The 23,968-nt window shown below is 41.3% G+C and overlaps 1 protein-coding gene across 1 annotated transcript in view; it reads right to left on the reverse strand.

Moving 5' to 3' along the window:
* Positions 1 to 23,968, reverse strand: part of LOC127456305 (UPF0606 protein KIAA1549L-like) — a 169,092-nt gene that overhangs the window by 38,176 nt on the left and 106,948 nt on the right. Inside the window, exons 15-16 of the mRNA XM_051724727.1 lie at positions 16,116 to 16,240; positions 13,874 to 14,103 (exon numbers count right to left, since the gene is read on the reverse strand). Coding sequence (XP_051580687.1) covers positions 13,874 to 14,103; positions 16,116 to 16,240 — 355 coding nt within the window. The remainder of the gene's footprint in view (positions 1 to 13,873; positions 14,104 to 16,115; positions 16,241 to 23,968) is intronic.

Genomic DNA, 23,968 nt, shown 5'->3' on the forward strand with positions numbered 1-23,968 from the left:
AATGCCTATGTGCCTGTGCAGCTGATGAGTTTGTGAAGTTGTAAAGCACTTAAGTGGCCTATTAAAAGTCCTACCTGAGCCAGGAAAAACTTGCTTCCCTGTGTTCTCCTTCCCACTGGTTGTGAAGCTGTCTTACACTGGTGCCGAAACCCGGGATCATTGAGGTATGCCCCACGGAGCCCTCCCAGTTGGCAGAGATCCTCCAGTCCCTCACCAGCCTACATCAGAACCACCAACAATCCCTGCTTGAGCTCTGCCAAGACCAGGAACGCCGCTTCTTTGAGATCCTGCGAGCTCAAGCAGAGGACCGGCATGCGATCCAGAGCCTTCTTGGCCAGGACAGAGCCCCGGCTGCGACCACGGACAACTGTAGCCCCCTGCCCCCACCCACGCTCCTGAAGATGGGGGCGTAAGGTGACGCGGAGGCTTTCCTTGACCTTTTTGAGCGGATGGCTGAGGTCTGGAGCTGACCGCGTGACCAGTGGGCAGCCAGGCTCCTTCTGCTCTTGTCCAGGGAAGCCCAGCTTGCTGCCCAACAGCTGCCAGTGGCTAACCTCCTGGCCTATGACGACTTGAAGAAGGCCGTCCTGCAGCGGGTGGGTCAAAGTCCGGAGCAGTACCGACAGCTCTTCCGGACCTTGAAGCTGGGGAAGTCCGACCACCCGTTTGCCCTTTCCCAACGAGATGCGTGTCGGAAATGGCTGCTGGTGGGGAACCGTGACGTCGTGGAAGTCATCGATAAAGTGATACTGGAGCAGCTTATCCTTCATCTGCCAAAGGGAATGGCAGAGTGGGTCCAGTGCCACCGCCCGGCATCGCTGGAGGAAGCTGTCCAACTTGCGGAGGACCATATGGCGGCGTACCCGAGGGCGGAAGAGCCCTCTTTTTCTTCTCTCTCTCTCCCTCTTCCCCCTCCCCCTATGTGTTCCCCCCTCCCCTCTCACTCTGCTCTCTCTCCAGAGCCCGTTCCTGCCCCGCAAAGGCGAGGAGGTCCGCCACCGCAGCCAGTTCCCCGAGCAAGGTGGGGGGCACACCCCCCTGCCGCTACAGTGCCCCGTCGCTCTCCCCCTCAGGTGAAAGTGTCCGCTGACGCAGGTGTGGCGCTTGGGCCTGTCTGCTGGAGTTGCGGGGATCCGGGACACTTATGGGATCAATGCCCTGTGATGGAGCTGGGAATGGTGGTCCAGATCCCCGACACTCCACAGGCTGCCCCCGATCGGGCCGGAGCTTACCGGATACCGGTAAGCGTCAAGGGGGGTACTCACCAAGCATTGGTGGACACGGGTTGTAACCAAACCACTATCCACCAATGCTTGGTTCAATGCGAGGCTTTAGGCACAGCTAAAACGGTGAGGGTGAAGTGTGTGCATGGGGATACTCACAACTACCCTGTGGTGACCCTTGTTATTAAATTTCGGGGAACAAAACATAGAGTGGAGGCCGCGGTTAGTTCCCGCCTCACCCATCCGCTGATTTTGGGGACTAATTGGCCTGAATTCAGAAATGTATTAAAGTGAATATGCGCGGATGGGTCCTGCACTAAAGCAATGAGATGTGTGATGCTCTGGCAGGGGAGGTGGAGCCAGGACCGTCTTCATCTGCTCCACGTCAGGATGACGTGAGGGGGAGAGGCTGCAGCCCCTCCCGTCCTCGGGGGATTTCCCAAAGGGGATTTCCCTTTGGAGCAGTCATGAGACGAAACCCTCAAGCACGCCTCTGACCAAGTGAAAGTGATCAATGGTCAACAACTCCAGCCAGGTGTCGCCCTTTCATAACCTTCTTTTGCAATTATAAACGAGCGGTTGTATAGAGTGATGCAGGACGCTCAAACAAAGAAAGATACAACCCAGCTCTTAATACCGCGGAGCTGTCGGGAAATGGTCTTCCAGGCTGCTCATTATAATCCCATGGTGGGTCATCTAGGGGAAAGAAAAACACTGAACTGCCTAATAGCCCATTTTTATTGGCCGGGCATTGGCGGCGATGTCCGCAGGTGGTGTGCGGCATGCCGCGAATGCCAGCTGGTGAATCCACTGGCCACCCCAAAAGCGCCATTGCACCCTCTTCCACTGATCGAGGTCCCCTTTGAGAGAATTGGGATGGACCTCATCGGGCCATTAGAGCGATCAGCACGCGGACATCGCTTTGTATTGGTCCTAGTGGACTATGCAACGCGATATCCGGAAGCAGTGCCTCTGCGCAACATCTCAGCATGTAGTGTAGCGGAGGCAATCTTCAAAATAATCTCCCGGGTGGGGATTCCAAAAGAAATCCTCACCGATTAGGGCACAACCTTTATGTCACGAACACTAAGCGAGTTTACAAATTATTGGGCATTAAATCAATCTGCACCAGCGTTTACCATCTGCAAACAAATGGCCTGGTGGAGCGATTTAATAAAACCCTTAAATATATGATACGTAAGTTCGTGCATGAGGATGCTAGAAATTGGGACAAATGCTCGATCCCCTGTTGTTTGCAGTTCGAGAGGTCCCGCAAGCTTCCACGGGATTTTCCCTGTTCGAGCTGCTATATGGGCAGCGCCCACGCGGCGTGCTTAATGTTATGCACGAAGCTTGGGAGGAGGGACCTTCAAACAGTAAGAATGAAATTCAATATGTTCTTGTTCTTCAAGCAAAACTCCACATTTTGGGGCAACTAACACAGGAGAATTTGCTCCAAGCTCAAGAACAACAGAGCCAACTGTATGACAGGGGAACTCGGCTGCGGGAATTTGCACCGGGAGATAAGGTACTCGTATTACTTCCCACATCGAGCTCCAAATTACTCGCCAAGTGGCAAGGGCCCTGAGGTCACACGATGAGTGGGGATCTTGATGATGAGGTAAAGCGAACCAATAGAGGGGGCGCACGTCAAATATATCACCTCAACCTCCTTAAATTGTGGAGGGAGGCGGTCCCTGTGATGTTGGCTATGGTAGTTCCAGAGAGGGCGGAGCTCGGGCCAGAGGTGAATACAAATCATTTCACCCCAGTCACTTGCGGAGACCACCTCTCACCGTATCAACTCGCAGAGGTTGCCAAGTTGCAAAAGGAGTTTGCAGACGTGTTTTCCCCTCTACCGGGTCGTACAAACCTCCTACAGCACCACAGAGACTGAGCCAGGGGTGGTGGTACGTAGCCATCCCTACCGATTGCCCGAGCACAAAAAGAAAATTGTCCGGGAAGAATTGGATGCAATGCTCGATATGGGGGTAATAGAGAAATCCCACAGCGATTGGTCCAGCCTGGTTGTTCTAGTTCCTAAGAGTGATGGGTCTGTACGGTTCTGTGTGGATTATAGAAAAGTCAACGCGGTGTCTAAATTTGACGCATACCCAATGCCTCATGTTGATGAGTTGCTCGATCGGTTGGGCACTGCTCGATTTTATTCAACATCGGATTTGACAAAGGGTTATTAGCAGATCCCCTTGACACCAATTTTCTCCACGCCGTTTGGATTACACCCATTTGTGACACTCCCGTTCGGTTTGTTTGGAGCCCCGACTACGTTTCAGCGTCTCATGGACCGAATCCTCAGACCGCATTCGGCTTACACCGCTGCCTACTTAGATGACATCATAATTTACAGCAATGATTGGCAGTGGCACATGCAGCATCTGAGGGCAGTTCTGAGATCGCTGAGATGAGCGGGTCTCACAGCAAACCCCAAGAAGTGCGCGATTGGGCGGGTGGAGGTACGGTATCCAGGGTTCCACTTGGGCCACAGGCAGGTGCGTCCCCAAATTGACAAGATTGTGGCGATTGTAACCTGCCCGAGGCTCAAGACCAAAAAGGGGGTGAGACAGATCCTGGGGCTGGCTGGCTATTATAGGAGATTCGTGCCTAATTATTTGGATGTCACCAGCCCGCTGACTGATCACACTAAAAAGGGAGCTCCAGACCCAGTCCAGTGGACAGAGCAGTGTCAACAGGCGTTTACGCAAGTTAAAGCCGCACTTTGCGGGGGGGCGCTTTTATATTCACCCGATTTCTCTCTACCTTTTTTTCTTGCAGACGGACACTTCAGACAGAGGGCTGGGGGCCGTACTCTCGCAGGTGGTGGAGGAGCACCCGGTGCTGTACATTAGCCGCAAGCTCTCACTGAGGGAGACTAAGTAACGCACTGTAGAGAAGGAGTGTCTCACCATCAAGTGGGCGGTCCTCACTCTTCAGTACTACCTGTTGGGGCAGGCCTTCACCCGCTGCTCGGATCACGCCCCACTCCAATGGCTCCACCACATGAAGGACACCAATGCGCGGATCACCCGTTGGTATCTGGCTCTTCAACCATTTAAGTTCAAGGTGGTCCACAGACCGGGAGCGCAGATGGCTGTTGCTGACTTCCTTTCCAGAAATGGGGGGCAGTGGTAGACAGGCCAGATGTCTCCCCGGCCTGAGTCGGGTGATGGGGATATGTGGCAGCGGGGGCATGGTCGAGTGTCCGTCCGGAGGGAGAGAAAGTGGTAAGGGCACTTGCACCTGAGCTAGATTATGTCTCTAATTCCAGTGAGCATGGGGAGAGTGGCATATAAGCAGCCACACCACCAGCAGAGAGGGTGAGAGAGTCTGGCACAAAGAAGGCCACGGTGCTCCTGAAGCTGAAGCTGTTTAACCTGTTAAGTTTATGAAGCTGATGTGTTTAAGTGACTACGTGCTTATGAAGCTGATGTGTTAAATGCCTATGTGCCTGTGAAGCTGAGGAGTTTGTGAAGTTGAAAAGCACTGAAGTGCCCTATTAAAAGTCCTACCTGAACCAGGAAAAACTTGCTTCCCTGTGTTCTCCTTCCTGCCGGTTGTGAAGCTGTCTTACAGTAACTTTGTGTGTGTTTGGTAACATTGTCATGCTATGTCAAGCTAGGTTTATGTCAAGCTAAGATTATTTCAAGCCAAGTCTAGGTAAGTTCATGTTTTATGTTTCTTTCACATTTATAGTTAGGGTTTATTGGTTCTCACTTTAGTTAATAAAATTGCACTTGGCTTCTTCAATTCATCGTCTTTGTCATTGCCAGTTCCAGCAGCATCATTACAACATATGCGTCCAATGGACACTTGGACTGTCTCACTAGTCTTCAGCATCATACATGCAAGTTTTTTGGATGCTGTAAAAGTTGAAAATAGCTTCCAGACAACCCAGAATTCTGTTCTCAGCATGCTTTGTCTAGATGACTGCCCCCTGTTGATGCAGCTATTAAAAACAAAAACTTAAATGTACTTCAAGCTTGAATTGCTCCGATGGTAGGAAAATACATACTATTTCTTTAAATTACATAACATTTTTTAATGTGATTTTTATATAATTAATTGCACTACATTAACATTAAAAAGACAGCCTTAGTCATTATAATTAATGAAAACATTAAAAAATATAATATATATATATATATATATATATATATATATATATATATATATATATATATATATATATATATATATATATATATATACACACACATACACTAACAAAGTTTGAAAAACTGAAGCAAAACTAAAATGCATTTATATGATTCCAAAACTACTGCAAAATAAAAAATTTATTAATGTATATTGTAAAGATAGTATATTATAATACTATATAATAAAATAAAAATAACAAAATAAAACCCACGGCTCTGATGCAGTATTTCATTTCACAGAACGAAAGCCTAAACTTACCTAAAATTGCCTTGCAAACACTGCTATTTTCTTTCAACTACTGGTATTTCCAATGCAAATCTAATGTGTTGTTTTTTAATTTTGAGTTTATCCTTATAAAAATATATATATATATATATTGGAGGAAATTATGTGTTTTAGAGATACTACACTAACACACAATGAAATGCTAGTTTCATATTAAAATAGAGGGACAGATGAAAACTGTTCTGAGAAAAATCATATTGTAGCTGATAAGAAAAACTTTATTAAGCCCTAAATAGCCACTGTGTCTGCAGACTTCTTCAGATTTCATCATTCAGTGTCAGAGCAGTCAGCCAGTCAGACAGCAGATCAGAGAATAGTAGAGGTTAGCGCTTTCACCCCCAAAATAACACACTTTACTACACAGTAATGAAAAAGCTTCAGTAAATGTCATCAGCAGTTTTAAAAGTACATCAATAGAACATGAAACGCCAACAGCAGCCCTCCAAATCCTTAATAGGTTCCTTTGAATCGGTTCTGAAAAATGTAATATACATCGATAATAGTAGCAAATCATAGAATTTTTAATGGAACAGTTCACCAAAAAAATGGAAATGTCTGTCATCATTTACTCCTTATGTTGTTCTAAACCCATATGCCATTTATTTTTCAGTGGAACACAAAAGGAGAATTTTTTTAAGAACATCCTGGCCACCTTTTCCTTATAATGAAAGTGAATGGGGACTGGAGTCATAAAGCTCCAAAAAAAATAAAATAAAAAATAAAATAAAAAAGCACTATAACAGTAACATCAAAGTGGTCAGCATGAATTGTGAGTTAAATTCAATAACTTCTAGCTTGCTATACTATAGCTTTATGTAATGAACACACTGAAATGTAAGTTGCTGTTGACTGAAAATCTTGCCCTATGCTGTAGCTATCAAATCAAATATGTCAGCATTGACATCAATTGTGTTTGGTAACTAGACACAAGAAAATGAATTGTGTTTGGCATAAATGCACACTTTTTGTTGTAATAACATTGCTACTGTTATGGTACTTTTTTTTTTTTTTTTGTCATTTCAGAGCTTGACAACCCCAGTTTCAAACTTCACAACCCCAGTTTCCATATAAGGAATGTCATTCACTTTCCTTATATGGAAATGAACAGCCAGAATATTCTTCCAAAATTCTCCTTATGTGATTCAAGGAAGAAATAAAGTCATACATGTTTGGCACGACTTAGGTTGAGTAAATGATGACAGAATTATTATTTTATGAAGAACTATTCCTTTAACTCTTTCTCATTGTCCTGCATTGGACTTTTATAATGGAGTAGCTTCAGACAGAAAGAAAATGAAAGTCTAGCAAAGAATTATTTGATCTGACAACACTGTGGGTCAATTATTGTTAGTTTGTCATATGGGTTTCAAGCAAAACAACTTTCTGTCTTCAACCAAAGACCTGTCTACCAAAATCAAATGACTGCTGTCAAATCTGCTGCAAGGCTATCAGGGTAAATCAATGGGGTAACATTTTAAGCCGTTCCAGATACCCACGGCGACTGTGGCTAATTAAATGAGTTCAGAGCTGGACACTAGCACTCCGAGAGATGTGCGCTCCTTTGAAAGACGATCAGCAGCAAATTACTCCAGACATAGTGCTAATGAATCCAACAAGAAATTAAATATTTAAACTGATACAAAGCTGCAATGCAAGGGCATTTATGTCAGCAAATAGTACTGTACTGATATTTGATCCTGTCTCAGCTTTGGTGTCTAGTCCTGAACTTCTGAGGAAAGAAACGGCAGTCATGTCTGAGCACACATTTCATTGTTTTCATCATCCAAACTCATTACTGCTAACAGCTAGTTGAATACGACATCACATCCATTTTTAAAGCATTAGAGGCACACATCATTTTGTGTGTGTGTGTGTGTGAAAACTATTAGGTATGTTTGATAAACTATTATAAAATTATAAAATTAACATAGTATGAAAAGTAGTTTGTTTAAACATCAAATGTCTGTATGACTTCAAATTTAGATGATATTCTTCTCACCACAATTATCTTAGTTACCATAGACTTTATCAGTTCGAACCAGTCTGGCCATTCTCTGTTGATCTCTCTCATCAACAAGGCATTTCCGTCCACAGAACTGCCCCTCACTGGATGTTTTTTGTTTTAAGCACCATTCGGAGTAAATTCTTGAGACTGTTGTGCGTGAAAATCCCAGGAGATCAGCAGTTACAGAAATACACAAACCAGCACATCTGGCACCAACAATCATGCCACGGTACAAATCACTGAGATCACATTTTTTCCCCATTCTGATGATTGATGTGAACATTAACTGAAGCTCCTGACCCGTATCTGCATGAATTTATGCACTGCACTGCTGCCACACGACTGGCTGATTAGATAATCGCATGGATGATTGTTGGTGCCAGATGGGCTGGTTTGAGTATTTCTGTAACTGCTGATCTCCTGCGATTTTCACGAACAACAGGCTCTAGAATTGACTCCGAATGGTGCCAAAAACAAAAAAAACATCCAGTGAGCAGCAGTTCTGCGTATGGAAACACCTTGTTGATGAGAGAGGTCAACAGAGAATGGACAGACTGGTTCGAACTGACAAAGTCTACGGTAACTCAGATAACCGCTCTGTATAATTGTGGTGAGAAGAATAGCATCTCAGAACGCTATTCTGAGATGCGGGTTGGCGCTGTTTTGGCGGCACGAGGGGGACCTAGACGATATTAGGCAGGTGGTTTTATTGTTGTGGCTGATCGGTGTATATATTGCAGTGTACTGCACTTTTGAGATCCGCCCCGGCAACTAATTAGTAGGACTGATTATGGAATGATAATCACCGAGACTGAATGTGGATGTTTGTAAAAACAGTGGGGAGAAAGATTAAAGGGACAGTCCACCCAAAAATGAAAATTATCTCATCATTTACTCACCCTCATGCCATCCCATATGTGTATGACTTTCTTTCTTCTGCAGAACACAAACAATGATTTTTAGAAGAATATCTCAGCTCTGTGGGTCCATACAATGCAAGTGAATGGTGATCAGAATTGTAGAGCCAAAAATCACATAAAGGAAACATAAAAGTAATCCATATGACTCCAGTGGTTAAATCAATTTCTTCAGAAGCAATATGATAGTGTGGGTGAGAAAAAGATCAAAATGTATTCCTTTTGAAAGTGGAGATATAGAGTAAAAAAAAAGGACTTCAATTTGTATCTGCTTCTCACCCACACTATCATATCGCTTCTGAAGATATTGACTTAACCACTGGAGTCATATGGATTCCTTTTATGTTTCCTTTATGTGATTTTTGGGGCTACAAAGGTCTGATTACCATTCACTTGCATTGTAAGGACCTACAGAGCTGAGATATTCTTCTAAAATTCTTCATTTGTGTTTTGCTGAAGAAAAAAAGTCATACATATCTGGGATGGCATGAGGCTGAGTAAATGAAATGAGAAAATAGACAGTCAGGGGGTGCGGGTTTCGTGTAGACTGGGACCGGGTTACAGGAGTGCCATTCTTCCCAGTTGACAAAAATGGGGAACAACTTTTTTGTGTAAATTCATTTCAAATGGGACTGTAATGCATGTTCCTCTTCTGAATAGGAGCATGCAATGTGCAGCAGGGTTATTACAGTTTTTAAAATATCACTAGTTTTTATTTTCATTTAGTTTTGTGTTTTAGTTTTCAATTTCTGTTTAATTTTAATGGCGTATACATAATTTTAAATTCACACAAAATGGCTATTTGCAGTTCTTTCTTATTTTTAGTATAGTTCATTTTATCTTTTATAACACCACAACATATTATTATTCAAATATTAAAATATACAATTTACAATAAGGTTGTAATTGTTAACATTAGTTAACTACATTAGTTAACATGAACTAACAATGAACAACACTTCAAGCACTTATTAATCTTGGTAAATGTTAATTTCAATAATAATAGAAGATTTTAAACAATAAATGTTATGTTAATATATGGTTGATGTTGAATACATTATGAACTAGAATGAACAATTGTAGATTTATGAATTAACATTAACCTAGATTAATAAATGCATTATGTTAACGAGTATAACATTATTTTAAAGTGTTAGCCTATCATATTATCTGCCTGTTATGACACATAATCAGAAACATGCACAAAATAATACAAGTTAAAAGTTTTATTTGTCAAATTCACAACAATACAGCAGACTGTAGCACTTCCTGACATGAATGAAATGTGCTATAAATGCGCCATTTCCAATACATTTAACAGTAACTACTCTTACATCTCCGCTGCATTTATCAGCAGCATGGACTGGAATCACACAGGTCTTGTATCAGCCCGCCACACCAGAAAAAAGCTAGTCGCTTATTTGCCAGAGTTCATAAAATGAATATATACTCAGAAGTTTTGTTTGAGGTCAACTAAATAAGGCTCTTTCGTGTTTTCTTTGCGATCCGACACAGCAGGGTCATTGTTGGCCATCACTGGTTTAAGCATGCTGACTTATATTGGTGTCATCCAAAGCCCCTCCCCCAGAATTACATCTCTCTAAACATGTATGCAGACAAACTGTGGTTGGTTGTTTTTACAGGTGCGTTCCAATCAAATAATAGTGGCTTGTGAAGTGGACTTCACACTGTATTCAGTCATCTTAAGTAAGATTCCAATCTGAAGGGAGCACACGTTCAGTTGAAAGGGCACTCTAAATTGCAAAGGCAATAAGTGCACATCGATACATCACTTCACTGGCAGTGAAGAGGGAAATTTACCCACCAGTCATTGCGAATTATCAGAGTACTGCCGTAGTTTGGCTAAAATAAACAGAACTGCCATTTTAATTCAGACTAATTCACTTCAGATGTGCTTTCTATGGGTGGTGCACGGCATGTGACTGTTACATCCATTTTCATAACAATAGGTCATATAATGGTTAAGAAGACACACATATTACAGAATAACCAAATAACATTTATTTTTTTATATTAAAAAGCCACAATTATTTAATTTACGGGTTTCAAGTCTGGAGAAATGCTGTATATTGATTTAAATATATACAGATTTAATATTTTTTATAAGAATACACGTGGATGCGGGTTTCTCTCTCTTCAATCGTGCTCCACTAATGCTCCATCAGGAGCACAACACCTGTTAACTGCATACAATGCAGCAAGAATTCACTATGTTTTAAGCAGTGTTAAACTTTATTGGCATGAAAGAAAGATTGTTTTTCAAGTCAAGTCATTTTTATTTGTATCCCACTTTTCACAACACACGTCAAAGCAGCTTTACAGAAAATGATGCTGAAACTGAAAATGATGCTGTAATGTCTAAAAGTCCTCATTAAACGGTTTTAATGAATAACGCGATTGAAAATAATGCCTGAAAAATTGTTGTCTTTATCTTACAGAAGCGAATAATGTTGATCATCTCCTAACAAGGCCACATGTCAAGGTCTGGATAGATTAGATGGGAAGTGAACAATAAGTTCTTGTAGTCAACGTGTTGAATGCAGGAGAAATGTGCAGGAGTAAAGACCTGAGTGACTTTGACAAGGGCCAAATAGTTATGGCCAGACGACTGGGTCAGGGCATCTTTGAAACGGCATGGCTTGTGGGGTGCTCTCGGTCAGTAGTGGTGAGTGCCTACTGACAGTAGTCTGAGGAGGGACAAACCAAAAAACCGGCAACAGGGTGTTGGGTGCCCAAGGCTCATCAATGTGCGAGGGCAACTAAGGCTATCCTGTCTGTTTTTTTTTTTTGTCTTTTTTTCACCCAATTTGGAATGCCCAATTCCCAGTGCGCTTTTAAGTCCTCATGGTCGCGTAGTGATTCGCCTCAATCCGGGTGGCAGAGGATGAATCCCAGTTGCCTCCGCGTCTGAGACCATCAACCCGCGCATCTTCTCCCGTGGCTTGAGCACGTTGCCACAGAGACATAGTGACTCTACCCTCCCTAGCAACCGGGCCAATTTGGTTGCTTAGGAGACCTGGATGGAGTCACTCAGCACACCCTGGGATTCGAACTAGCAAACTAGCGAACTCCAGGGGTGGTAGCCAGCATCTTTTACCACTGAGCTACCCAGGCCCTTAGTCACAGAAAATTTGAATGATGGTTACAGGAATGTGTCACAACACACAGTGCATCGCATCCTTCTGCATATGGGGCTGCGTACCCTCTTTCAGCAGGATAATGCGCCCTGCTACACTGCACACATTGTTTGGGAATGGTTGGAGGAACATAATGAAGAGTTCAAGGTGTTGCCCTGGCCTCCAAATTCCCCAGATCTCAATCCGATTGAGCATATGTGGGATGTGCTGGACCAACAAGTCCGAACCACGGCAGCTTCACCTCGCAACTTACAGGACTTGAAGGAACTGCTGCTAATGTCTTTGTGCCAGATACCACAGGAAACCTTCAGGGGTCTTGTAGAGTCCATGCCTCGGCGGATCGGCACTGTTTTGGCGGAACGCGGAGGACCAACAGCATATTAGATAGGTGGTCATAATGTTTTGTCTCATCAGTGTATAGTTTTGAAAGTATTATCTAGTCTTGATAAAAAAAAAAGTGTAGAACATACTAAGAATGTCATTCAACCAACCTTTTATTAGTGCACAGAATTATAGGGCAAGGTTAATTTCTAAATTAAATAATGTAAGGGCAATAATAATGATACATAGGCCTATTACAAAATTGTTTTTTCGTATGGTAATTTATTTATTTTATTTAATGTTTTTTTTATTAAATAAATACGGATCGCAAAGTCAGAGCATCCACCTGCCCCTGAGTGCAGCTTATCAGTGCAGCACAACCTTCACAGCTTCTGCACGGAGGTTTGTGATATTTACAAGCATACTGAAATAACTTTACAGTGGAGTGGAAGTTAGGGGCAAATCTTTGCCATGGAGCGAACATGGAGCGGAGTTTCTCTTATCAGTGAGTGGGGAGTGGGAAATGGATATTGAGTTTAGCTGCTCGATGCCATTCTTTGCGGGCAGGGCTCAACTCTCCGTTCAATAGTGATTTAATCACTCGTCGTGTGCTTGTCCATAGACATTCCATCTATTTTGTGATCCCACACACATTCCCCAATATTTCGTTAAATATCTCTGTCTCTGAGCAGAATACAAGTGTAATCTAGATGTCGTTGGAAAGCTTAGATCATTAGCGTTGTGATGATGTATAAATAATAATTTCATCATCAGTAATCGAAACGTCAACTTGTTTATCATGCTTTTTCTGCTGGACTGGATATTTTGTATTGGGCATCTGAGACATAACATTGGATTATTTACCTATTCAAGCTCAAAGAAGTACAAAATGGTTAATTATGAAGAAAATCACCAAAGGTGAGAGCTAATGTCTTTGTTGTCTTACAAAGAGCATATTTTACATTCGGGATTCTTTTGATAATCATTCTAACTGTGGTGTGATGGCAACAAAATAAACTGTATAGTCACATTCCTGAGAACTAGAGCTTTCATTTCACATGATTTCTGACTATTTTACTGCTATTTGAAAAACTTTTATAGCCTATTCAGATTCATATGTCTACATCATTACCACAAGGTATCACTCATTTGCATCACAGAGGTTTTCAGGTCTTATCTTGTTATTGTATGTAACATAGTAAATGCAAAAGTGAAGTTTTGTGAAAAGTTCAGATTCTAAGCTTTCAAATGGTACCACATTTGATTGACTTGAAATATAAAAATGCATGGATACTTAGGCCCCGCCCACGTAGAGTTTAAGGGGTTAATGACATCATCCTCCTGGATGTTACATTTTTGGTGGGAAAATAACAGCACAAACCTGAGCTAGGATTAGCAATAGATTTGATTAATTATGTGATGTTTTGTGTTGTTAGTGGGTTTGTGTCACTTTAAAACATTCCATCCTGTTAAAATAAAATGACAGAAATCAGTATGACATTTTCTCAATTTCTAAAGATTAAAAACTATTAAAAAAAACTTCAGGTTGACACTCATGTAAGCAAACTGTTGATCCCTTACTGAACAATGGCTAACTTTAGATCTTTATTTCCATCATATTAAGCATATTAAGCATATTAAGTCTGCTATTGCCTTTATAGTAATACTTACTTAAATAGCAACATTGGCATATTCATTTGTTATTCAAGTTACAGAGCTCAAAAGCTAAGGCATTACATGAATGACCTATTTACAAAAACACACAGTCATAAAAGTGAAAGCCCTCACCTCCTGCGATGTTTCACATATGTGGATCCCTTGTCGTCTTCATGTTCTTGTGCTCTGTTTTGAGGTTCTGGAGGCCTGCTGTGGCTGTATTTGTGTCGCTCACTCAAGTCTTTAATGCTGGCTCTCCCCTCAGCAGAAGGGAAGTCATAGTAACCCTTCCTCTTGGCCTTCAGCCGGAGCTTATTCCTGTAGTGCTCAATGTCAGACTTCTGTTTCAGAGCCAAATTTACCTGGACACAGAAAAAGAGAGACAAAAAGAGAAGAGGGATTGGCAAACTACTTAAGGCAAAAATTGTATATAAAAAATGTGGCTCAAATTCATTTCCCACTGGAAAACTCATTTTCTAAAAGAAAACTGTGTCAGGTCTCTCTGAAGCATAATTTGACTGAATTAAGAAATAATCTTCATTGAGGGACAAGAAGATTGGTTGCTTTTGTTGACTACATGGACTCTGCACATGTTGTTAAGAGACAGTTTGTCCCGTTGAAGCCTTGCAAAGCCAAAATATTGAAAAAAAGGTCTGGGCCACTTTATAGTTTATTTTGGCCAACAACCGCCCAATGAGACAGGATCAGTCACAGTCTGATTGTTTTTATCTGGTGTTTAGTGGTGGGTTTATCTGAAAAAGATGACGGCACAATAAAAGCACATTTAAATGATGTCAGTCTTTGTTAACTTTACTGCTTACTTGCTACTAAATGTCTCAAACAAACATCCGAGTATCATTCAAAGATTTGATGTCACAAATTCAGACAATTCTTACTAAAATGTGCAAATTGTATCAACTCAGTGTTCATTTTCACACACTTTTTTTGTCATAATTCTTGTCTTTTGGCAAAAATGTCCTTTATATTAAGCCAATATTTCATTATGATTGTATCCTGTAATATCAGCATTTTAGTCCGTTTTACTCTTACTAAAATGGCATATAATTTTAGTGGACAAAATAACATTATAGTTGACGATAATGTGCAACATGACAAAAACGTGTATTGAACTGTAATGGACCAAATTTTATCAAATATTCAAATATTTTGACTTACAATAATTTAAACATGTATAAGACATATTAAAGATTAATATGTGTAATATGTAAAATGAAACAACATAAAAACTGTCCTGAAAACCTGAGCTCCTGTAATAACAGCATATAATGAATATACTGAAGTATTAGCTTAAAAACAGGGGTCAGCAACCTATGCTGGCACGCGGAGGGGTAATCGCTGGCACGCCAGCAACGGCGAGAGAGAAGTAGACTATTTTATTCATATGAAATTACGCACCTGCATTCCAATCTACATCTTGATGTAATCCTGTAAAAATTGATTATTTTAACATTGAATGTGCATTGTTAATATCTTGTAGTTTTTTTTTGTTTTGTTTTTTTTTTTTTCATATTTTTGTCAACAGTATGTTTAAACCTTTGTGTTGTGTTCCTTTGTGCTAACACCTTTTGTGTTCCCAGGTCAAAATGACCATCCCACTAAGGTTGTTACTAAATCTCTCATATTACATATATTATCCCAAGATATTGCATTAGATCTTTTTGTCAACTTCCTTTTGAATAATTATGTACTTTTTTAACATATTTTAAATTATAAATAACAGGAACACAACATAAGGGTTAATTAAAACAGCTTGACCATCATCATAATGTGTCTTTTTCTTCTTGTCAGACAAAATCAAAAAGCCCTTCATCAAAGAACATTTTTGTCAGTAATTTAGCTCATTAGATAAACACTGTGTAGCAGATTGTAACTGGCAATTTCAGTTAGCTCTTGCAATTTTGGGGTGGAATATGCATTTACATTTATGCATTTGGCAGATGCTTTTATACAAAGTGACAGTGCATTCATGTTATACATTTTTTTCAGTTCTTGCATTTCCTTTGAATCAAACCCATGATCTTGGAGTTGCTAGCGGCATGCTCTGCTAGTTGAGCTAGAGGAACTCTATGCATGTTAGTAAAAAGCCCATAAATTTGCACTTTCTAGCCATTAATATTTCCTGCATAATTAATCAGCACAGTATATATTGTCTAATAGGTCAGTTATGCATGACAGCAGTGTTTAAATGCTGTAGACACACCCATGTCTACGATTATTACAGACATCGCTTATCCCGTGAGAATCAACTGTAAATATTACTGATGTCCGCAGTAATAATTACTTCACGGACATATTGTCTGTAAAACTAATCCCATCTGAATAAGGCTTAAGGTGCACTAGTACAGTGTCTTACCTCTCCATGGAGTATGGCGGAGTCCTGACTGTGCTCAGAGGATGCAGGGTGTGAGTAGGTGGGTGGGGTGGCCATGGGTTTTATGGAAATAAGCTCAAATGATCCTGAGGAACTATTATAACAATCTGCCAAAAACACAAGCAAACATCAAGACTACAAGGGTTGAATTAGATTCTACAAGTACAATCTAGACAAATTCACATCTTTATTATGTGATAGATGCACTGGCAAGCATATATTTCACTTGTGCGGATGAATTATTGCCTTTAGCTCTCATTTCCTATTTAAAACATAAGTGGAAAGAACTCTGGTATGCCGAACTAACTAAATGATACGCTGAACTAACTTTTCATTAGTTTTCATAACATTTTGTTTCATCAAACATTATTACATACTCGGGTCTTTAGAGACCAGGGGGTATATTAAAGAAAGATCCTAACTTTAGAGTTCTATCTTATCTATTTGGTAACCATGGCAATTTCAGTTAGGATCTCATTTAGGACAAAAGCTATTACAGAATAACATTTCCTACATGCATTATCTTTTCTTAACAGATAGGAAAAGAGTATTACAGAAGCATCCTAACTTGCCAAAAATCTAAAAAAAAAAAGTGTCCTAACTTTAGGATAACCCCACTGGCATCCTAACTAAAAACATATTTGAATGCCAAAGTTTACAGTCACATTACAATATTATTTACCATAACTACTGTAGAGCACTGCCCAAGAACGGTGCTACATACAAAGGTTTGCTGCAGGTTCACCACTACCGGTGAAGAGCTTGAAATTAAAAGCGCATTGATTTTGTTTCTCCATTTTCATCAATCTAATGTTTACTTCACAGAAGCTGTAAAATAGAATACATTCTGATAATTTACATAATTTCAGAAGTACACCCAAATGACAATAGCCAAATCATAATGTTCATGTAATACACTTGCTATAGTTTACTTCCATGTTGTTTCTTCATCAGATAGCAATGTCAAATGTAAATCAAGTCAATCACTGACACATCAGCGCCACCCTGAGTAGGCAAGTATAGCATGTTTAATATGTATATGTGTACACACATATGGAATTCTAGTAATTCTGATAATTCAGCATTTTTGCAATTTTGCAATTTATTTTTATACAGAACAAGGTTGAGGAATACTAAAAAAGTATGGGCATAACTCCAAAAAATGAATGAATGATGTACAGGGGGTGGCACTAAAGGCCCAAAGTGTGCGTTAAAGTGTTAATGAACTAGATCAATTTATTAAAACAAATGAGATTTGTAGCTGTTCACTTCTGAAAGGTTATCTAAAAGTGCTCTCAAGGCAGTTTTGTATTAAAATTCCTCAAACATTCTGATAAGATATTTTTTTTTTTTTTTTTTTTTTGCCATACCCCTATTCCTAAGTATTACATGTATTCAGCCTGAACCATTTAACATTCTGACTCTATTCCAAATTTGTTTTGTAGAAATTTTCAGCCTGTGGTGTGTTGTCTATTTTTCATTTTTGTAAATGTTATACTATTAAAATAAAATGTACGATTAGTTTGATAATCTCTCATGAACTTACATTGCTAGAATGTTCATTATAGCCATCTTTACACTGCACGGTGACTATATGTTGGCCGAATGATAACAAGACAACAGCAACACATTTCATTTACAATCATTACAATCAAAACAAAATAACAATCATTTTAACATTTCAATTATAATCATTGATGCAGCATTTCATTTATACAGTCTAAACCTCAAATTACTTTTCACTTATTTTTTGCTGCTTTGCAAGCGCTGCTACTTTCTTCAAGAAATGCAAATCTAGTTAATATATTTTTATGGAAGTGGGGGGAAACACAAACACAAAACCACTCGAAAAAATAGGAAAGCTTTAAATGTTGTTATTACTGTAAAGGATTAGATGTTAGCAGAATTCAAATACTTTTATCTGGGATATTGTCATTACTTCTTTTATCCTGAAGCTAAGGCAACACCCTATTCATATAATATAACCTTCTCCAACCTTAAACTGTCAAGGCTTTTGTGTGCATGTGTTTTAAACTCCATTTGATGAATTCCACCTGACAAAGTTATTACTCTCCACTTAAAAATCATAAACAGAAAATGTAAGTGGCTTAACTCAACACTACTATGCATTATTTAAGTGCTTTTTGAGACTGATTTGAATACCTGAAAAATATGTTCATGCACACATCTCTCCACAGACTAAAGTCTGCATCTCTTTAAGGTGCAACGCACCATGTGCTAACTGGGCTTGAACACATGGCAGCAAATGGGCTGTGTTGTCATTGTGAGGGAGGAGTAGGTGTTATTCTTTGTGTGGCGCTGAGGGGTTCCATATTGGTGAGTCTATGTGTGATCCAGGCAGGTGCTCAACTAAATTTGAAGGGTTATGTGTAAACAATTTAGTGCCAAGAGGTGATTCACATGTTCTCTGCCAAGCAAAAATGTTATAAGGCTTCAGGTTAGGCTAACCCTATCCCTTAGGTTTCAGTGTGAGAGCCTGTGAATGTCTGAATGTCTTTCAGGATATATGTCTGCATGTGTATGCATGGGATTTTTGCTCCCTGCAGTGATGCTGGTGATCACAATGACCAAATCATGTCAGAAGAGGCGGTATCTTGCATATTTATGTCTCAAGCAATTTTTCCTGTTTGAGAATGGCACTACTGTGAAAGACAGACCCCCAAATATAGCTTTGATCTGTACAAACACTCTTACATCACACATAAAACACACTCATACTGCACCACACACACGCACATGCACACGCACACACACACGCACACACACTGTACCCAAACACACTTAAACAGCACCCAAACACATTCTTATGCCCTGGTCACACATTCAGTGACATTATGGCTTGATGTTGCTAGTCCTTTTACTTTATGTCGCTAGTGGGTGTTCCTAATGCTGTCGCTCAAACACTATTGGTGGTCTGACCGTCTGGCCATACTTTTTGAAAATCTGATCACAGATGAGACATATTGCAGGTAAAACTATGACCATTCTAATTTTACAGGAAGTAGTTTTCTTATTCTGCAGGGGAGAGTGCTTTTATATAAACTTCAGCAGAGCTCATTGCATCATATCATTAACAAGATTAACAATCTATCAATGTAAGAATCAAACTCACTCAGACTGCTGACAATTTCTTTTCTACACATCACTTTTACTATGTCCATGTATGTGGTTAGAGACAAATCATATAGAACAGTGAAATGGCTCACAGAAACTTTAACTTCTCTTCCATCCTGCCAGCACTCAAAACCATTATCTCACAGTTGCTGGACACTGCGGAGGCAGCGGGCCAGAATGGTCCTCCACAGAGCAGCATAGACATCTTCAGCACCACAGAGAGCACTTCCAGAGAACACCAGGAGGTATGGTGTATGGACAATCATCAGGTAACAGAGAATTTGTTGAATTCAGAAGTGAACAAAACAACCCCCTTGAAATCTAGACAAGGCCAAGAAGCTCCTAAGAAGGGCCCCAAGGTAGCTTGATAGAAACCCCAGAATGCTCAAGGAAATGAGAGGGATGGATGCGCTCTGATGAATCCAGTCTTTATCCAATACTTTATGTGTGGGAGGGAAGGCCACATGGCCAATGTCTAGCCTAGCAGAGATGAGCCAATCCCAACAGCCAGCTCTTCAAACTATAAAATATTCCCTTGTCATTATCTCTTTTGGGCCTCGGCACAAGCCCCGAGGTTCATTGTTAAGATCACTAGTGGAGACACAGAAGCCCTTCTGGATTCTGCAAGTATGGTGACATTAGTCTGGCCAGAATTCACTGGACTTATGCTGGGGCAGGAAATCTTGGGATCTTGCATTCATGGGGACACAAGGAAGTATCACACCACCATGGTCACCCCAAGAGGGCAGTTCCAAGTACAAGCTGGGGTAGTACACCAGTTTCCAGTCCCCATACTAGTTGGCCAGGATTGCTGCATGTTTTCCACCTACTGGACAGACCGAACAGCAGAGGGAAAGAGACCTGCCCAAGGTCATCTGAAGAGCCGTCCCTCCACCAAATCACACTCTGGGTCTTTGAGATCCACAAAAGCTTGCAGAGACTACCAGCCAAGAAGAGTCCCTGGTGGATGACAAAGGTGGGAAATCTCTCTGACCACACAGTCACTGCAACCAGCTTTTAGAGGAAGTGGAATCCCATTAAGTGTTCTCTGAATTTCCCTCGGCAAAACCTTCCCAGAAGAAAGCCCTGAACGATTTGGTATTGCCTAACTGCAAGGTCCTAACTTGTGCCAGGCCTGAAGAAGTGTGCAGGTGGTCGAAGGCAAGCTGGGAGTGAACTTACCTATCCGAACATCATGATAAAGAATAAAGTGTCATATAGAATAGACAGACTGAGGGAGGAAATATGTGAAAATTTGGTCCCCAAGCCATTTGTTTCTAAGGTGTTATACCTAGCCCACACCCACATGGGAGCCCACCTTGGAGTTGAGAAACCTGTGAGCTAATCCTCACTCAGTTCTACTGTTCAGGAATTAAGAGGGCAGTAGAAGACTACTGCCGCCATTGGGCAGAATGTTAAGTCAATAGTCCAAAGGTAATGTACCATAACCCTATTTTGCCTCTGCTGATAATTGAAACACCTTTCAGTAGGACTGCATTGGACATTGTGGGGCCCCTTCCAAAGTCCAGCCAGAGGAGCCAATACATTGTTGTCATCCTTTACTATGCTACCTGCTTCCCGGAGATGATTCCTCTCCACACCGCCACTGGGAGGGCTGCCGCTAGAGAGCTGTTCCACCTCTTCAGATTGGTGGGGATCACTGATAAAATCCTTACAGACCAAGGGGACCTCAACTGTAATGAAAGAGATGTGTAGAAACCTGAAGCTAAGACAACTCCGAACCTCTGTATTTTACCTCCAGACTGACGGGCTCATGGAGAGGTTTAAAAAGGCACTTAAACAAATGTTGATGAAAGTTTTTGACATTGATGGGAAAAATTGGGAAATGTTGTTGCCTAATGTCCTGTTCTTTGTCCGAGAAGTCCCAAGCAGTTCTACTGACTTCTCCCCCTTCAAAACTCCTCTACAGCCAGAGACCCAAGGGAATTTGGACCTGGAAAAAGAGAACTGGGAACAGCAACCTTACCATCAATGCACCATTGTGGAACATGTGGAGCAGATGCATGACAGAATGACAAGAATCTTGCCAGTGGTCCGAGAACACATGCAACAGGCCCAGTTACAGCAGGTTCAGTTGTACAACAGGGTGCTCAAATCAGGGAATTCCACCCTGGAGTTAAGGTACTGGTTTTAATTCCTACAAATGAATGCAAGTTCCTAGTGAAGTGGCATGGACCCTGTGAAATTGTAGAGCGGGTTGGGACAGTCAACCAGCCACAGGAATAGTCAACAAATCTACCACATAAACCTGTTGAAACCTTGGCATGAACCCATAACCCAACCAAGTGATGTCTTTTCTGCTGATGTTTCTTTCCCCATCACACCAGACGTTAAGATGGGTAGCCAGCTCTCTCCTCACAAAGTCCAGGGACTGTGAAAACTCCTGTGGCTAAATCAAGATGTTTTCTCTGACCTCCCTGGACAGACCTCAGTAATAGTTCATGATACAGTGACAGAACATGGGAAGATCGTGAGACTTAAACTGTACTGCATAGAAGCCAAAAGAGAGGCTATCAGAGAGGAGTTAAGGAAAATGTTGGAATTGGTAATTATAGAAGAGTCCAAAAGCACTTGGTCTAGCCCAATTGTCCTTGTACCAAAACCAGATGGGAGCATACAATTTTGAAATGACTATAGGAAACTGAATGAAGTCTCTCTGTTCACTACTTACCCTGTGCTAAGAGTTGATGAATTGATTGAGCAGCTGGGTCCTGCCCGTTTTTATTACAACCCTTGAGCTGACTAATTGATATTGGCAGGTGCCTTTAACTCCTCGGGCCAAACCGTAGAAAGCCCATCCCCGATGGGACATTCCAATACCAGATACTACCATTCGCGGTCCACGGGCCCCAGCCACCTTCCAAAGGCTCATGGATAGGTCCCTCGACCCCACCAGAAATATGCTACTGTGTACCTCAATTATATTGTGATCCCCAGTAAGAGCTGGGAGGTGCATCTGCTCCATCTAGAGGTAGTCTTCCACTACACCAGTCACACTACACCCAAACACATCCTCACTGCACCCCCCCACAAAAAAAATCTCACTGCACCCAAATACATTTCCACTGCACCAGTTACAAAACAACCAAAAACATACTCACGCTGCATCCAAACACCCTCACACATAGAGGTGTGAATCTTCACTGGCCTCATGATTAAATTACGATTCAAGGGGTAATGATTTGATTACAAAACGATTCTCAATGCATCACAACGCATCTTGTCCTCCAAATTTTTTTTATCAATTCACACACAATCAGAACGTGTCACATTACATAAATGCTATTAAATACTTCAACTAAAAGCATTGTTAATCATTTTTATTTAATAGTATTTAATAATTAATTATTACATTAAATTAATAAAACTAGAAGTTGCTGGTCCAAGATGAGATATCTGCTCTTATGAGAAGTGCGGATGTCAGATTTTCCTCTCATCACCAGCAAAAGTGATAGTAAAGCAGTTAACTGTTGGGGTTTTTGCACTACACCAGTTATACTACACCCAAACATATCCTCACGATGGACCCAAACAATTTTACACTGCACCAAAAAACCCTCAGACTGCACCCAAACACACTTACACTGCACACAAACAAACACTCACTACACCTAAACACATTTTCACTGCACCCGATACACTAAACATCCTCAGACTACACCCAAACATACATACACTGCACCAAATGCACTTTCCCTGCACCCAAACAGACTCACACTGCACCCAAGCACATAATCAAACTGCACTTAAACACATTCATACAACATCTAAATAAATATCCACAGTGCACCAAACACCTTCTCACATTCTACACTAACAAAGTCTCTCAGTGACACAGTCTTGGTTAGGTGCAAGCTATAAGCCAATATCAATTAGCTGCATAGAAAGACAGAAAAAAAAATATATTCCACTCAAACACACTCACATTGCACCCAAACACCCTCACACTTCACCCAAACACACTTTCACTGCACCAGTTACACTATACCCAAAAACATCCTCAAACTGCACCCAAACACACCCTCAATCTGGTGCTCAGAGCTCTGAAGCATCGGCCAGAAGGCAACAGTTCAAAAAGGTAGTGGGCAGGGTGAGTGGGGCCAGAGTGATTTTTCCAGCCTTTTTCCTCACTCTGGAAGTGTATAGTTCTTGAAGGGTGGGCAGGGGGCAACCAATAATCCTCTCAGCAGTCCGAACTGTCCTTTGTAGCCTTCTGATATTCAATTTCATAGCTGAACCAAACCAGACAGTTATTGAAGTGCAGAGGACAGATTCAATGACTGCTGAGTAGAACTGTAGCAGCAGCGCCTGTGGCAGGTTGAACTCTCTTAACTGGTGAAGGAAGTACAACCTCTGCTGGGCCTTTTTCACAATGGAGTCAATGTGGGTTTCCCACTTCAGGTCCTGTGAGATGGTAGTGCCCAGGAACCTGAATGATTCCACTGATGCCACAGTGCTCTTTAGAATGGTGAGGGGGGTCAGTGTTTGGGTGTTCCTCCTAAAGTCCACAATCATCTCCACCATTTTGAGCGTGTTCAGCTGCAGGTTGTTTTGACTGCACCAGACAGCCAGCTGTTCAACCTCCCTTCTATATGCAGACTCATCATCTTGGATGAGGCCGATGACAGTGGTGTTGTCTGCAAACTTCAGGAGCTTGACAGAGGGGTCTTTGGCGATGC

This window comes from Myxocyprinus asiaticus, chromosome 18 (genome assembly GCF_019703515.2).
Source record: "Myxocyprinus asiaticus isolate MX2 ecotype Aquarium Trade chromosome 18, UBuf_Myxa_2, whole genome shotgun sequence".
NCBI classification, from domain to species: Eukaryota; Metazoa; Chordata; class Actinopteri; order Cypriniformes; family Catostomidae; genus Myxocyprinus; species Myxocyprinus asiaticus.